Raw genomic sequence first — 18,505 nt, 5'->3', positions numbered from 1 at the left:
GTGCGGTGAATACTAGGTCTTATGTAGATTAATATGGGATGGTCTTGGATGGTGCGGTGACTAATAGGGGAATGTCGTTGACTTTGCTGGGCGTTGCCGTGACGTCACTGTTGTACGCGCACGCGACTGCGCCAGAACATACATTTTCTAATCTCTGTGTTACAAATTTGATCACAAATATTGTTATTTTTTTATTATTTGATGAACTATGCTAGATAATCCTTCAAATTTTTCATTTTTCACTTCATTTCATAGAGTTGTACACTTTGAAGGACCATCTTTTTTCCGTCTTTTTAATAAAGTTCAAAGAACCCGAGTAAGCACTTTGAACAGAAGAAAAGAATAGTTGAAGTAAGAATTATTTGAATTAAAATATATTACAGTAGCTAAAAATACATCATGTATCAAAATATTTATCAAACAAAACAAAAGATTTAAAAAAATAAAACATAACAAATATATAAAAAAAAAACGAAGAAGAATGGGTTATTTTTTCAAGTGAAAACGAACTAGTTTAACGTTTTGTAAAATCTATGGAACAAAATATTGTACTTAAGATGCACTAAAATATTTTTTCCCAGAAAAAACAAGACAACTTGAACAAAGAAACGGATTCAAATAAGATGTCGTAATAAACAGGAAAGAAAAAATATTTCAAAAAAAATAAAAGTGTTTTAGTTCGAGGTAGTTCCATCTAAGAAAGTTATGGTGTCATCATATTGTTCATACTTTCTTTTATCAATATCTTCTAGTTCTGCGAACTTGCAATACTCATTACAAATATGCGTCATCCCAAATTTTTTAATAGCTTTTCTGCAAAAACTTCCAATGCAAAAACAAGCCTCTTTGTCCTTTGAAAATTCTGATGATGCTATCTCTGGATCAGTTAACAAGGTTCCATGCCCTGGAATATCAGTTAGAAGGAGAGTTTCTTTTGATTTTACAAATGAGAAATGTGCTAAGCACTCTGCTTGCCAAGCCATAATTGATTGATGCACATTTGAACAGTCACAGTCGTTATTTAAATATTTGACAAACTCGGCAATTTTTAGAGGGCACATATGTAAAGGTGTGATACTCTTTTCCACAAAAACTTTATCGCAACTTCGGTTTAAATAAAAACAAGGGAAACAGCTCTATCTTTTCCTCAACGGTTACGTTTTAACATATCTGAATTTTGGTGTTGAAGCATTCGGATCACCTAATTTTGATGCAAAATGATCTGAGAGACGTGTCATTTGAACAGCCTTCCTCATCGGCCACGATGTTAGCCGAGAAGTGTCATAAGTTGCGTTTTAAAATTAAAATGATTTCAAATTTTGTTTTTACTTTGAAATGAAATTTGACGGTACCGAAAAAAATTGTGACACTAATCGGCCACGATGTTGGCCGGCAAATGTCATCAGTTGCGTTATAGAATTTATTTCACTTTACATTTTTCCTTCTCGAATTCATTTTATGCGTTGACACTCCTCGGCCACCATACATATCTGCATTACTTCGCTAGAAACTAAAAATTTGCTCAAAACTAATCTCGTTTTTATGTTATTTTGTATTATGATACGTATATTCCGCGGAACAAAAATTTATAAAAAATAGGTCTATTAGGCTATAATAATATTTCTACTTGGAAACCTTGCAATCGAGCAGTTCATTTAAGACCTTGCTTACTCATTTTCTGGTGATTTTTATTGAGCATGCGTCAGATCAGTTTTTAAAAACTATACCGAAAGCATCCTATTTGTGTTGCTTAGTAACGAATTCAATAGAGCGTGCAACGAAATATACTGAATCTAATTATACAGTCGAAATATAATGTTACAGCGATTGAGCTAAAACTGTTGAGAATAATGTGGACCTAATCGTTTCCAAAGGAGGTAGGACAATGACAATTTTGATTTATTTTAATTATAAAATATATTAGATTCTTAAAGTATATGCACAATACAAAGCGTTCTGTGATGTTTTTAAATTTGGTTACAAAAATGATAAATAGAGACTAGCTATGGATATGCGCTTGTACATATTGGGCCTGAAAATGACAAACTACAACAGACTACCGTGCTCTAATAAGTTCCGTCAAACAAAGAAATTTGGTGAAACTTGATTTCAAAAAGGAGATAGAATAGCTGAATAAAAACCATTCTAATGCCTTTGTTGATCTGGTATTCCTCAAAATTTATTACTGTTATCTATAATCAACTAGGCCAATTTGCACTAGGTGGGCCTGCCTTCTTCATCACTTGTATAGGAGTTTTCTTTATAATTCTTTAGATGCAAGTGAAATTATGCGCCGTCTTGATATTCTATCCATTTGTTTTCTCATGACATTGTTCTGCTACATGACGGCAGGTAGTATACTATTGTTATATTATTCATTGAATGTCTTTCCCTCAACTTTGTTTATGCAAGAATTGCGAAAGAAGGGAATACCAGGAAACACTTTTGAACTTTTTTAATTATTTTCGACAGATCTCAACAAATAAAAAGAATTGCAAATTCGCGGCCAATATTTTTAACTTCTTTTTAGTGAAATAAAAGACACCCTATTGCTTTCTGATTGGTTTAAAATTTATAGCGAAATATTTTATTACAGAAAAGTGAAAATTGTTTCTATTATTTTGGGAAGAAAATGCTGTTTTGATACGGCCAGCAATTTTGTCTAGTAAAATCTGCCTATGATGGAATCACTTAGATCGCTAGACGACTGTATTAAAAATCACAATAAAAGTCACGTGGCTTTAAGAGTCCGCGAAAAAATGTTGAACATATATTTAACACACCTCCACCAAATATTTACAGAACTAAATATTTAAGCACTTAAAAATATAAAAAATAAAATATATACACAATGTTTAAGTAGCAAACTTTCTTCTCAGTTTTTCTGAATTCAACAGCTTCCCTTTCAATTCGCGAGTTCGGAAAAGTTTGTTAACTGGTTTTCTAGAAGTCGAACTTTAGGTTCGTACCAAAACTTTAGTACTGTATGATGTGATATCAAAAGATTCGTACGGCAACTAAGTGGCGTTGGTGGTATGTAATGAAGCGGTCTTCTAAACAATAAATGATTTGGTGTTTTGCAGTCTCCGAACTCGTTTGGGTACACGTAAGTTAAAGGTCAATTATTTAAAACCATTTCCACTTCTAACTGTATAATAAACAGCCTTTCTTAAGACAATTTAACATTTCCAATATCCTTTTGTAACAATTCTTAGTGCTACGGACAAAGCATTCAAAAAAAAACATGTCCAAGGGGCTAACGGTATATTGAAATGCCACTTACTCGCAACTATGAGACAAAATTCTTGTTCTTTTGAAACAAACTTGGTACTATTGTCGGGATGATGCGATCAGGACAGCCCTTCCGTGCTATAATTGTACGAAAAACTTCATATAAATGGTTCGGAACTTAGACTTAGGTAAAGTAGTACTGCTCTGTTGGCATGTATATAACGTAACTTAGGATTTATGCATAATTTCTTTAACGAAAACGTTACAAATAAAGAACTGGCCCGGGATTGCCTGGGGCTATCGCGTAAAACAGGCGACTGTCATTACAGCTTTTTCTTTTATAGCATCGAGAAACGATCGAAAGATCTGATGAAACTTATTTCACTTCTTACCCAGTATCTTTGTCTGAAATTCCGTTAGAGTCACTTTCTGAGAGATATGATTTATGCATTCGTGTATATCGATGACAATCAGAGATGTAAGCGGGTGCGATCGGTCAATAAGAATCGGTTACTAAGTTTTAGTCGGTAAGAGTGCGTAAGTTAGTCTACTTTGGCATCTTACTATACCTCGTTCGGCAGAGTAAACAGAAAAAAACTAACTTGTTTTTGTCAGTAAGGGCTTGGATACAAATTTGATTAGCTTCAATCCGTGTGCTCAATTGTAGCAGCTGCAAATGTTGTTTCAAGTTTATTCATTAAGATTTCCGAGAACATCCGAGATCTTATTAAAACAGGCGGTCTTTTTCTTTTTCTTCTTCCCCTCCTTCTTCTTCTTCGACCGATTTTTCAACCGATTAGCCGTAACGTCACGACTTTTAAAGTCCAAGCTGGCACCGCGACCTAGCGCTACGCCGGCTGTGTGCGTATCTTGATATTCGTGAATTGGGAAAGTAGAATGAATACTGCGTTACGACTGTTATTTAATATTATTTGATAAGCTATGCTAGATACTCCTTCAAATTTTCACTTTCAGTTATGTTTTTAACGAGGCGGTTTTGTTCAACTAAACCGAGCTCTAGGGGTTAAGGTACGAGTCGTTCCTTTCAAGGATCGAGTTCAAGCACGCATTATAGATTATACTCCAGCTTGTTTACCAAGCTGCGAAGCGAAGCTTTTTGAAGCGAAGAGAAATATTTGATTGGGTTAGTGCAATTATTCGACTGCCTAAATTTCAATTCTATCAACGTTTAAGATATTCTCTTCATTGTATTTATGTTTTCACACGTTAAAGGGTTCTGTGATGTTTTTAAAGATTATCACGTTTTCTAGCGATGTAAATCTGAAGCAAATTGATTTTAAAATTTTCGCTACAAACGTAGGTTTCAAGGCAGCATCCTGCTAAAGCAAGCTACCTGTAGCTAGCATTTTTTATTCTAATTTTTTTAAAGTTTGGTATATTATTATTTATTCTTATGCTGGGGTTGTGGCTCTCTAGCCAGCTCTTAAGCTACTTCTTCCTAAAAAGTAAAAATAGCTTTGGCTAGCTACAACAAAATTCTTGATTAATATTTCTTTTGCTAAATGCAGTTAGTAGGTAGACACCTTTTATTATTGCTATAAATACTTACTCCGCAAAATAAAATTTATTATTCATTAAAAGTTATTTTTTAAGCTTGACGGGGTAACGACAAGCTGTTTCCCTTGTTTTTATTTAAGCCGAAGTTGCGATAAAGTTTTTATAGAAAAGAGTATTACACCTTTACATATGTGCAAGATCGTTTACCTGTACTAAGCACTCAGCTCGTTGTTAGCGACAGATTGGTTCCTGTTTTTTGTTTAAATTGACTCTGTGATACGTCTTTCTTGAAAAAAATGTAAAGATACACTAATTGCATAAAAATAATTTTTCGGTTTGCGCCTGGCAAACGGCGCTAGAATAGGATTGGTTCCTACTTTTTCGCCTGATCGCTGCGACCAGATGAAATCTGATTCCGAAGTCTGATTAGCTTGCGTTCTTTTTACCGTGGCTACTTCAACTTATGACCCTTGCTTTGTCCGCTAACAGTAACGCGTTGGTTTGTTCTAGCCTGTAACTCACGCACTGCATGAAACAATTTGCAAGTTCAAGATAATACCATGGGATAATACCTATTTAATTGAAATGACGGAACAACATTGTAGAAGTTCTGTACAAAACGGGTTACTTGCGAACTCGAAAGGTATAAGGGAAAACAATTACACACGAGCAAGAATCCGAAATCTTTTAGCCTGCAAGGGCTTTTTATTTGTTTTTAATCTTGTGTTTTATTTTGTTTACAAAACGGTTGATGCGTGCGGTGATACAAACGAGTTTGTTGTAGGGGTTATATTTAAAACATCATTGGAATTAGGCAATTACGTAACAGTGTTACAGGCTGCCTTTTGATCTCAGGAGTAGTGGAACGACCTTTTGTTCGCCAATTGCAAAATTTGAATAAGAGTAAAAAAAATTGAGTTAGCTGATTTCCTTTCTGGTACTTATATCAGCTGGATTTAGACTTTTTCCTATGCAATAGAAACTATTTGGATTCGCATCTTTTCTAATCTCTCTCACTCGGTTTTCGATAAAACAATTAAATGCCTCATCCGTAGCCTTTACCCATGAAAGTGAAATCATCTAATCACTCCACAACATAACCCTATCAAAATGTACTACAAAAAAAGCAAATGCAACAGCATTGATTAAACGTGACGACAACACGTTACCCAAAAGTTCGAATCTTGGCATCGACAGACTTTTTATTGGTGCAACCCGTAATTTCGAGGTTAACTAACTTATAACAACCTTTCCACTCTTCAATTCCGACCTGACTTACATACTCGTTCCGTATCCTAGTTGATATATTGTTGATATCCTCGTGCCACAACCGGGTCATCAACCGTATTTTCCTCAAATCTACGTTCAACTTCTATTCACCCATCCCTTCCGGCTCTGACAAATTATTTTCCTAACAACGTCTTAAGTCGTCCCCAATTTCTTCGTCCCAACTCATTTTACGTTTACACATTTTCTGCAATAGCGTTTTAAGCTGACGAGGATTGATTGTAAAAGAACAAGCGCCTCATAAAATGATAAAACAACTTTTAGATTATTCCATCTTGAAGGAGGCAAAGGTGTAGCTAATTGAATGAGTCTATTGAAATCGATAATTAAAACATTCCGCTTTATGAAACTTCTTGTGATATATTCATTTCAGCAATAGTAAGTTGAAAAATGTTATAAAGTTCCTTGTTGTTAGTTCTAAGGTTATTTTTTAAAAACTAAACGCAATGTTTTAAAGAGTTGCAAAGAGTCTTCTACGTTCACACTTTCTTCGATAAAATCATCAACTTTAAAACAGTATCAACGAATTCAGGATTAAGTCCCCATTGTTTTCATATGGTCACGTATAGTCTTTTTTAAGCAAAACGGTGAGCAAGTGAAGCCAAAAACTAATGGAGCAAAACGAATTCGAACAATATTAGGTTTGTCCGCGAAAAAGTCGTTAAACCAGAAAAATCTTAGATAATCCCGATCGGCTTCGTTAACGCATATTTAGACGAACGTCTTTTTTATGTCTGCGCAAATAGTTATTGGGGGAGCACAAATGCGACGAAGTATGGAAAAAGTGGAATGACATATAACATATAACATGCTCATCCTTGTACCAACAGTCCCTCAAACTTGGCCTGTTAATTTTCGGAGAGGTAAAAACGGCGCAAACTTTCGTTGGTAGTTTTGTCAGCTGGGACCACTATGTCTTTAGTGTGCAAAGACTTGTAAAAAGAAATATAAGGAATTCCATAAAAATAAATATTATAATGAATTTGAAAAATTTGTTATTTTGTAAAATTTCAGTTGCAATTTTATTCAAGTAAAGATTGTTAATTTGAAATACATGTTACGGTGGTATATACCTTTCATTATACAAGTAGAAAAGGTATTTTATATTCGTCGGACCCCCTGATTTGGACTGCCTTTAACCCCCGTATTTCCCCAACGCATTAATTATATGGCAATGCTCTTATATATTTTTTGAACCTTTTTTAATGCTCTATCGAATAAAAGAAAGAAAACTCAAAATTTCGACTTTTATTATTTGCTAATTGTAAAAGTGATGACGTCACGCAGAGGCTACACCAATAATGGAAAAAATGCCACCTAGTATTATTTGTCTTTTAACCTATCAAATAACTCGTTTGAATCAAAAGATTGCTTCTAACAAGTTCCTGTACACGAAGTCTATTATCCGCACAAGTGCATTTTCCTGATTAGCATGTGTACTAGATTGTTGGAGTTGTCTAAATCAAGCCCTTCTGAGCTCGAGATCAGTCTACTTAGTACCCAACCAAACTTCATCTCGATAACAACTACTTCTTCCGCTGTACGTTTTACGTTTATGGGGCAAAGTCCCAGTAAATAGCTAATCCTCTTAGCATGTCAACTTACTCTTTAGACCCTGAGTCGGCTAACTTCAATCCTTTGAAGCTAACACAATTTTCCCGTGCTAAATTCACACAGTTTTTTTTGATGAGTAAACAAATATTCGGTACAGAAAGCGACTCTATGTTGACGATTACATTAAGATTTTTAGGTGTAGCAGTGTTGTGGTTGAACGTAGAAATATTTATATTTTCGTTAGAGTCAGTGTTCAATTTTAGCACTTTGCGAATGTGGTGAGATAAATAAGACCTTTGTGATCCGGAGTCAAACAAAATTGTAATCATGACCTGTGGTGAGAGCTACTTATGATTTCATGCATAACGTCAACGGTTTGAAGTAAAACATTGTTGATAATATTTTGCACGTGAATCACTTTAATTTCAGAATGGGAATGATTATCAGCCTTCTTACGTTGCATACAAATCGCGGAGGTATAAACACCTTTGCAATAGAAACAGGTTTTTGTTTTGAGCATTCTCTGATCTTGTGGGTTTTTTTCAAACACAAAAGGCAGAGGTTGGCTTTCCTTAAAATTTATTTTACCAGCGATACTATCGATGATAACGTCACATTCACCAGACCAATGATTTTTGTTACAAAACACACAACTAATCCTATTTAATCGAATAAATAAGCCTTACCACCTTCATATTGGTCTTTGCGGTTACGAGTTGCAGGATTAGTCAGTACTATCATTATTTTTTCGAGCACTAGTTTCATCGCGATTAAGTTGAGGAGCATAGATAAATCCCAAACCTCTTCCTACTAACGTTCAACTTAAAAGTTAATGAGAAGTCTCCCCGTAATAATAAGTGATAATTACGAACCAAAACTTCTTCTGTCGATATCCAAAACGTTCGGTTCTACGTCATCATATATTTTATTGCATAAAAATTTCGCGGCATAAAAATTTTGCGGTTAAGTGGTTGAGTTTGGAAAGCCGTGAAATTAAAATGCTTTGAAAAAATCCATTTTTTTTTAAATTGCAAAATCCGGTTAATCACAATTTTTTCGATTTTTATCTCGTTCCTCTACATGTTTTTCTTTGGCTAAGCCTTTAAAAAAAGTTTCAATTTCTTTACTTTTGCTGCAGCTGGGCTGATCAGTTTCTTGATTCGACCTTTCGGCTGTTTTTTTAGTTTACTTTGTCAGATTTTAATATCTGTTTTGGAGCGTAACCGTTTCCCAAAAGTTTGTTTCACTATGTCAACGAGATTCCAACCGAGATGCTCAAAACCATCGAAAAGAAGTGAAACTATGATAACTTCTTCTCCGCAGGGCCTTTTTTGCTAAGTAATAATTTTTTATTTTCTGCCAATAAATGTCTCTATCACTGCATGAAAATTGATGTTAATCAACCAGAGAACCTGCAGGCTATCTCACTAAATATAGCCGTTTACGTGTTTCAGGACTCTTAAAATGCGTTGATTCTACCAGGGGGCTTACAGCGCCCCCCTGGACCCCAGCTGTTTGGGCAGCTCGATTCGCTCGTTGAATGTCACTAAAATGTCAAAATCTCCCACTACGCCTAAGCCTAAGCCCCCCTCCCCTACTTTTGTGGCGCCGCTCCTGCTGCGTGTTCTTCATGGAGGTCTTGCAGTGTCTGTCGATCAGCATATATTGTTTTTGATAATTTACAAGGGATTTCAAGACCATCGTAAACCAGTGGATAACGAAGATAATGGTGTGATGATTCTTGTACTAAGCGTATCGCGTTTCAAAACATTCGACATACTATTTTATGTCTTTCTCAAAGAAGACATGGAGCATCTCAAAGTAAATGTATTAACGCAATTAATAAATTTACACCTTGTCAGGGTTTTTCCTATATTTACACGCATTGTGATAAATGTTTTTTGCATTTTCTGCAATATTTTCTAAGACAGTGAAGACAGTGAAGACAGTGAAGACATTCGAGACAGTCAATTTGGATTTGCTGGGAACCATCGATTATGTTGCCGTTGAAACATCGGTGTCTGAAGAAAACTCTTCTTATAGAAAGTACGTCAAATACATAGCGCAGGATAGATAGTTTGTCGAAAACAAGCCACCACTGGTGATAAAACAGCTGCTTTTCAACCATTCATTTGTAAAGAATGTAAACGATAAAGCGATACCGGAAACGCTCATCTTAAATTTCGACTAAACTCCTTTCAAATTTGTGTTAGTCGCCAGCACCACGTAGCTAAATAAAATAGCAAGCAAGTTCTCATTAAAGGAAGCGATGAGAAACGAGCCATAACGGTAACATTCAAATCACGCTGGATGGTCAATTTCTAGGAATGCAATTAAATTACGGAGGAAAAACAACCCAAAGTTTGCCGAGATTTTAATATTTGCAACATTTTTCGCTTAGTGTCAACAAAATACAATACAGCAACGAACACAAATCCATGAAAATCATCAAGGGTTTTTTTAATTCCGTACATCTAGAGCGAACGGGAACGATTTCATTTTAAACACCAGAAGGCTTCTTTCAGATCTACTCAAAGAAAACAAGATCCTGTTTGATTTTGTTCCAGCGAACTTGTCATCGATTTTCCAACCTCTCGACTTTACTGTAAGTGTCTATGCCAAAAAAAATATGGTTAAAAGATGTTTAACACTAGTACAGGCACAATGACGAACTTTTTCAATCATATAATCACAAGCAAAGCAAAGAAAGTGATTCCTAACGCATGGAAAGCATCTGTGCTGGCGGCCATAATTATATGCATTTCGAGATAACGATCCTTTAATGTCGACGGCTCAACCGAAAAGCGAAAGCAACATCACTCCTATTCTAGAAATATCAAAAGAAATTCGGCAAATCCTTAGCTATGGCCCTGTGAGTCAGGCGTGGATAGGGATAACAAAAATGACGCGTTTTCGAACTGGAGCGAAATTCCACACACGTATTCCCTAATCCTTCGGGAAAATGATCATTTTGAAGGAATGTAATAAAAAAAATTCTTTACTCAATGCCTTATTACTTGTCTGCGGTAACGAAAATACACAATTTTTTTTCAAAAGATCTCATTTTCAATTTTTTTCGAACCACGAAATTTAAATGCCGCGAAATACAATTTTGGGCAAAAAAAACGCAAAATTAAAATAACCTCGAAAATTTTATTCCGCAAAATTTTCATGCAATAAAGAGCTTTGTGTTCGCGGTTATTATTATCTGCGTGTTACTATACCTTGAGAAGCTTGATCGCCTTTTCATAATTATCACTTGATAGAGGCAAACCAGAGATAAGAACGTGAGTAATTAAACATTTTCACGTCGCTGATTTGTGTAGATAAATGTACTGCTGAATGAAGCGTGTCCATAAAAGCTTTCCATTTAGTACAATCTCCCAAACATTTAACCATTTCCAGTTTTGATAAACGTACATGTTTGCAGTAACTTGGATTTTTGTGTACCTCTTCTTATTAATTTCGTTTCTGTGTGCAGTAATTCGAAGATCGAAAGCATAACTAACTAATCAAAAATAATCAAAAGCATCGTCTATTTCTTTACCTGCTTGAGTATCGTCGTTTAGTTTTTTATTAATTTGTTCGTAGAATGATATAACCTTAATTTCCTAGTAATAATTTCTCCTGAGTTAAGGCCAATATCCACGCACGGAAAACGTACCGCGGACCGGACCGGATAACGATAAGAATCTGTTCCATCCCGTTTCGTTCTATTCCAGTACTTTGAAGAGCGAAATTTAATTTCTACGTTGCTACGACAATAATAACAACATAATATGGATGAAAAGCATGTGCTTGCTGCTGCCGGTGGTTTGTTGATGTCACTTGGCTATTTTTTGTAGCTTGTCGCTCCGCAGACCAGAAAAAAAGTTGAAAACATTTCAACTTTCTTCTGGTTTCTCGGACCGGACAATTTTCCTTTTCGATTGCGTAATGAGCTAACGATAAGCATGCGCAAAGCTTTGTTTTTGTTTGAGCCGGTCCGGTCCGCGGAACGTTTTCCGTGTGTGGATATTTGCCTTTAATTAAATCTTTTTCATTTTCTTCAACGTTTTGTAACTTTTCTTCATTTATGCACACGATAGACTTTATACTGTTTAAAATAACATTACGTTTCCTCGCTAGCTTTTTATCATTTTTACTTTCCACCTATCCGGCTCGATGTAAGCTATGAAAAATCACTTAGATCGCTGGAAGACTGTAATTATATTGCATAAAAGTGAAAGTGACTTTAGTATAATATTTAACACCATGCTAGAAGAGAAACTTTTTTCCCTTTTTTTGTTACAAGGATATTTCTTTACTCGATTCATCCTGTTATTACATGTGTTTTGGTTTCAGGTATGGAAGATTTGGAATTTATGGAAAGTACTGAGGCAATTGTCATTAACAATAGGAATAACAAGGAAACAAGTAAGACATTAAAAATCATGTAGTTTATTGTTTTTGAATTATATCATTGCTGTTCGTCACTTATTTAAACACAGATAGCTTGTTTGCATACAGAGTAAGTTTGCCAATTGTGCAGACTATAATATTATTTTAGGTTTGTGTTAATAAAAAGTTGAAAAAATAAACATATAAAAAAACAACTTAATGAACATACAGGGATTGGAGTATTAGATTTTTATTTTATTTATGATATAGAGCTACTTAAGGAGCTGATGGGAAGTCCAGTTGGTGATGGTATGCACACAATAATACGATAATTTACATTTTTTTAATTTTCTGTAGAACTAACGGGCTATGCAGAGTTGACTTTTTTTGCTTTTAGCGAGCGACTTAAAATTACCATTGTCTGCCTAAATTTAAAGCAATTGCAAAGAAATATTTCTAGATTTTTTATTTAGCAGAGATCTTCTAATAATTTGGCTTACGTTGCATTTACGTGATGGATTGACAGCATTATCGATATTTTAGCTTACAAAGCTGCAGCGATTACTAATGGTATCTCCAATAGAAGCAAAATCAGAATCAATTGTCACCATTTATCACCAGGAACATCTAGTAAAAGAAAAACCTTGTTAATGGCGATATGTCCTCAGCTAAGGAAAGAGCAATACAATAAACATGCTAAAAAAGTGGCAAAAATTTTGAAAAATCAAGCAATGAGTGACAAATCATTGGAAGAACAAAAAAAAGATTTTTTAAATGCTGTTACTGAAATGGCAAGGGCTGCTGGACATCTTCCAACGCTGGAACTTCATTAGATGAAAATGCTTGATGTCCCTCACGTATTTTATAATTTTTATAACATTTGTAGATAAGGACTATGTTTTTTACATGCATTTCACATGAACACGTGATGAATAACATTGTTGAAAAAATATATACCGTCAGATATATATGCCTTTTAGCCTATTTTCTAGCGAAGTTTGTTTTCCTTTGTCCATCTCGCGAGATATATTACCCACAAAGTATTTCGGGGCAATTAATAAGCAAAAAAAATCGCACAAATTTTTTTTTGATACACACAGTTCGCGAAATTTGTCAATTACACTGCTTCATAGTAAATATTAAAGACATATATACTGAAAAAATCATTTTTTTTAGTCTTAAAAAGTCTTTTGTTAACTAGTCTTCTTTGTTTTGTCTTAAAACAGGCGGTTTCCATCAGATCGCAAAAATATTTTTTTCAAAATCTAGTATACCAGCGAAAATCTGTTCAATCCGCGAAAATTAGTTTTCTTAAGGTGTTATTTTACCTCAGTTATTAGAACATTTTCGCAATTTGCAAACGATAAAACTAACCAACATTAACTAACTAGTTCAAAAAAGGGAATTTGAAACCTGTAGTTTCCTTATGTTTACGCCATTATGTACCGAAACACACTGGTTTCTGTTAACCACACAATGCTCTCTGTTACCGACACACAACGATCTCTGCTACCGACACACAACGCTCTCCATGTTACAGACACACAACGATCTCTGTTACCGACACACAACGATCACTGTTACCGACACACAACGATCTCTGTTACCGACACACAACGATCTCTGATACCTACACACAACGATCTCTGTTACCGACACACAACGATCTCTGTCACCGACACACAACGATCTCTGTTACAGACACACAACGATCTCTGTTACCGACACACAACGATCTCTGTTACAGACACACAACGATCTCTGTTACCCACACGCAACGATCTCTGTTACCGACACACAACGATCTCTGTTACCGACACACAACGATCTCTGTTACCGACACACAACGATCTCTGTTACAGACACACAACGATCTCTGTTACCCACACGCAACGATCTCTGTTACCGACACACAACGATCTCTGTTACCGACACACAACGATCTCTGTTACCGACACACAACGATCTCTGATACCTACACACAACGATCTCTGTTACCGACACACAACGATCTCTGTTACCGACACACAACGATCTCTGTTACCGACACACAACGATCTCTGTTACCAACACACAACGATCTCTGTTACAGACACACAACGATCTCTGATACCTACACACGGCGATCTCTGTTACCGACACACAACGATCTCTGTTACCGACACACAACGATCTCTGTTACCGACACACAACGATCTCTGATACCTACACACGGCGATCTCTGCTACCAACACATGACGATCTTTGTTACGGACACGCAACTATCTCTGTTATCGACACACAACAATCTCTGTTACCGACACGCAATGATCTCTGTTACCCACACGCAACGATCTCTGTTACCGACACGCAATGATCTCTGTTACCCACACGCAATGATCTCTGTTACCGACACGCAATAATCTCTGTTACAGACACACACGATATCTGTTACCGACACACAACGGTCTCTGTTAACTGTACTTGGAAGAAAACGACCATATTTTAATTAAAGAGTCATCCTAAAGCAATTTTAAGATAGTATCATATCTGGATTAGCAAGTTTTCGGTAAAAATCCGTATGATAGTAACGCTTAAAACAGCTGTTTTGTTAGCGATAAAAGGGGAAATTATAACTGCTTTGTAATAGCAATTACGATCTGCAAATGTTTTTTAAACTGTCATATATAAACTATACAATAACAGTGCTGGCTTAACCTACCTTTAAAAGAACCAATTTACGTAATAAATGAATGTCGCAAAAATCTCTGGAACCAAACACGTGACAAGGAATAAAAAGTATAAAATAAAAAAAGCATAGGTAAAGTAACAAAATTTATCCATCTTTTGAAAAACGACTTTTATTAAATAGTTATAAATGTATATTATTTAAAAACATCCAAAATGTTAATTATGCATGAAAATCTATAGCGGAAATCCATTCAGAGTAGGCACTTTATTCTGATCAAATATAAGATTATTAATTTTTGATTTCACTTTTTTTCATAGTCTTTTTATTGTTTCCTTATAAGTCACCGTATGTCAATTTCGTGAAAGCGTAACAAACACCTATTTGCAATCTTCATCTGATTAAATGTTTCACTTTTTCATATAAATTAATCCTAATATCGTTTGCAACCAAAATTGGCCAAAAATTTTAAACTGCATCGTTTACACACAAATAAAAACACAGTAAATAGCGCGATGAAAATGTTGGCGATGTCACAAATTTGGCACGTAGCTAATACCATTTCTGGTCTAAATTGTATCTTAATAGGACTGATTATTTTTATTAAAAAACGAACAGTAAATAGAATATGCAAGACGAACATAAAAATGGAAGCGTTCTTTGTTTTCGAGTGCTATTACGGAGTTTCATAACGCGCAGGTCTGGGCACTGGCGAAGCGCTTGTAGGGACAAATTTTTATATCCCCCCGCAGAGTGTAAGGCATTTGCTAGGGAAAACGTGCAGCACGCAGAGAATTAGTCACTTTTTCATTTGTATTTTCACTTCTTAAACTGGTGCGATATATTGATTTTACAATTATATAAAGAAAGGATGCTCAGTACTGACATAAGGGTGTATATTATGAAAGTTCAAGACCTAAACTTGCTTATTAATTGCTTCAAGTTGTGGGGTGCACTCATCATGAAAAGTTGGCAGTCAAAAGAGAAAGAAACCTTATTTTTGGTAGCTAGTTACATCACAAGTTTTTACTATTGTTTTAAAAATATCACAGTGCTGATGAAAGTGGAATTGCTAGCATGTCATGCAAGATTTATATAGCACAGCAAGAATAATGTAGCTCATTAAACAAATACCTATAATATTAAAAAAACATTCCAAAAATTCTTATTTTGTGTTTGCTAGAAACTTTATTTAACTAACCAGGGCTGGGCTACCCACATTTTTTATACACCAGATTAAAAATTGTCAAAGCTGGTTGTGTATCTGTCTAGATGTAGTTTTTCTTAGCTGTAGGGGTCACTGCTGGGTCACTCATATATATCGTAGCCTTATCCGTTACAGTAATATAGGTGGGCAAGTGCCCAGTGCTAAAAATAGGATCATAAAAACTCATTTCTAATATCACTCAACTTCAAGAAACATCAAACAGTGCAGTTCGAACAAAACTTAACCTTAAAAATTGCTACACCTCAATTTTGCATTGGAATAATTCTAATCTGTAAAATACAAAGTTGCAACCGCTGTGAAAAATAAAATAATATACTGTAGTTAAAATAAACAAATAAATGGAAAATAACTTTTTAAACAAATTTCGTGACTTTAACTGTTTTCGTCTGTGCACCTGTGCTCTTTTTTCTATAGCTAGTTAGCTATACTTTAAAAATAAATTCTATATGTATTGCTCTACCACGTTAATCCATGTCAAACTTGCAGATCCATAGCTATATAATAGCTAGCTATAGCTTACGGTAGGAAAACGTCCTTCAAGTCTTTCTAGCTAGCTGTAATTTTTATTTCTTCTTGCCAAAGTGCACTGATAATGATAGCTTGCTACAGCTATAGGTAGCTAGCGGCTAAAGCCAACATCATCAACAATCTCCTCTTTTGTCTGTCTGTAAAAGTCAGTAATTTAAGTTTCCTTTGATTCCAACATCTTACCCGTGTCAATATACCACAAAAAAGCCTAGCAACACCATTTAAACGTGTTATTAAAAGGAAAAACGTCAGTTAAAAGCAAAAAATTAGTTGAAGAAACACCAGGCAGGATTTTGCATTTCTGCCTCTTTTCGTAACACTAACCAGAATAGGTATTAAAAACTGACCATAAAAATTATTTGGGCTATCGAGACAAAAGAAAACAAGCCAAAAATTTGTCGCTACAAAGCGCTTCGCTAATGCCCAGACCTGCGCGGTATAAAACTCCGTAATTAAAGAACGGAGAACATTCATCCTGTATTGCACTTGTGTTTATTGTTAGTAAGTGTCGTAAAATGAGTAACGTTGCAAAGGAAACATGAAGGATGAAATGTTAAAGTTCATAATAATCATCAATATTAATCACTATCTTCAAGTTTTGTTAGTTTTATTTATTTTTTTATTAAAAAGAAAATTTTGCACTAAAATTTAGCACCCACCCAGGAAACGGAGTTTAATTCTCATTCTTAACTCTCGAGGAATATTAATTTTTGATAAACTAAAAAAACCAGAAAAAGAGACAAAGAAAACGACGATTTAACTTCCTCTCTTGTTTAAGGTATAAATAAAAGACTACAATGCTCACCGAACTATAAGAAATTCTCTCCTGAAAAGGTAATGTGTGTTTTAAGTAAATTTGACAGCACGCGTTTTTATTGGTAAAGTTTGCTAAGATAAGGTCTGACTCGGGTAGGATATTTTATCCAGAATTAACACTCAAATGATACCCCTGTTAATGTGCCCACGATGTTCTAATTTTAATTTTATATTAATTGCTATTGTTAGTTTCTGTTGTCATATTTCGAAAACATTCACCAACATTTGGCGTCATATTGATTTGTGTTTCTGCTAAAGAATCCCATGTAAGTATCCTTAAAGTTTAAAATTTTTTTTCCTAAAGTTAGACCTTAGTACGGTGGTAATTAGACCCAGCGTGTCTATATATTATCACACACATTCTGTCTCTGTGCGATTTTATAGTCATAATACGGATGCACGGAAAAGCAAAGCTAAGCAGAATAAGAAGAACGGGCGAAACCGTGGATTTATCCGCGGTTACCGACTTTCTCCTTTATTAACACCCGTATTGTGTGTGTTTAAAATGACTACGCGCAACTTTATATCAGGTTCCCCGAAGAGTGAACAATTTTATGATGGGAGAGCTTGTATATTTTACCACAGGTTAACGACTAGTTAAATTAATCGTTAAATGTCTCGTAGAAACTAGGGACACACAGCTCAGTAAACACAAAGACGTCTTACGCTTTAAGACGGGTCAGAGACGTCTTAGAGACGTCCCATCTGGTCTTTAAAAGACGTTTTAAAGACGTGTTTAAGACGTCTCGTGTTTACTGGGAGCAAGCTTTAAATTCAAAGAGCTAAATTAATTCTATCCATAAGCATTACTCAATTTTCTCTGTTTTATCAGTTATTAACATCGCTTTTATTCCTAATCGTTACATTATTCTTTCTCGTTCAGCTCAACATGAAAGAAACCATTGTCACTCTTTCTATTATTGTATCAGCCATGTTTATTGTTCAAACACAAGCCGGTGTATATAAGCTTCGAACTTCCTGTCCCTACTTCTCTGTGAGATGCTTAGTAAGAATTGCAGAGTCGAATAAGGTAAGAATTGTGAATTCTCATAATTTTGCCATTCGCAACATTAATTGCCACTTGTGATTTAAGTCACATGTTGACAATACTGCTGAGCTTAGTAAGAACTTTCTGGCACGTGAGGTTACATATTAAACGTGCTCCATCTCGTTGAGACTAGAAATAACTCTCGAAATAACTGATGATATAATTTTTTGAACTCTGCTTTAGAAACGCTCGGAAAAAGAGACACATGCACGTGGAAGTATTTTTCGTCAGAGCGCAAGAATACGAT

The 18,505-nt window shown here is 35.1% G+C and overlaps 1 protein-coding gene across 1 annotated transcript; it reads left to right on the top strand.

Moving 5' to 3' along the window:
* Nucleotides 1–1,804: 1,804 nt before the first annotated feature.
* Nucleotides 1,805–12,936, top strand: LOC130622100 (uncharacterized). Its single transcript, XM_057437504.1, has 5 exons — nt 1,805–1,877; nt 2,275–2,352; nt 11,935–12,006; nt 12,241–12,279; nt 12,514–12,936. Exons 2-5 carry the CDS (start codon nt 2,289–2,291, stop codon nt 12,801–12,803), a joined length of 465 nt encoding a protein of 154 aa, XP_057293487.1. The 5' UTR covers nt 1,805–1,877; nt 2,275–2,288; the 3' UTR covers nt 12,804–12,936.
* Nucleotides 12,937–18,505: the final 5,569 nt, after the last annotated feature.

The sequence above is a fragment of the Hydractinia symbiolongicarpus genome, chromosome 12, assembly GCF_029227915.1.
Source record: "Hydractinia symbiolongicarpus strain clone_291-10 chromosome 12, HSymV2.1, whole genome shotgun sequence".
Classification (NCBI taxonomy): domain Eukaryota; kingdom Metazoa; phylum Cnidaria; class Hydrozoa; order Anthoathecata; family Hydractiniidae; genus Hydractinia; species Hydractinia symbiolongicarpus.
This window is presented reverse-complemented; position numbering and strand designations above follow the sequence as displayed.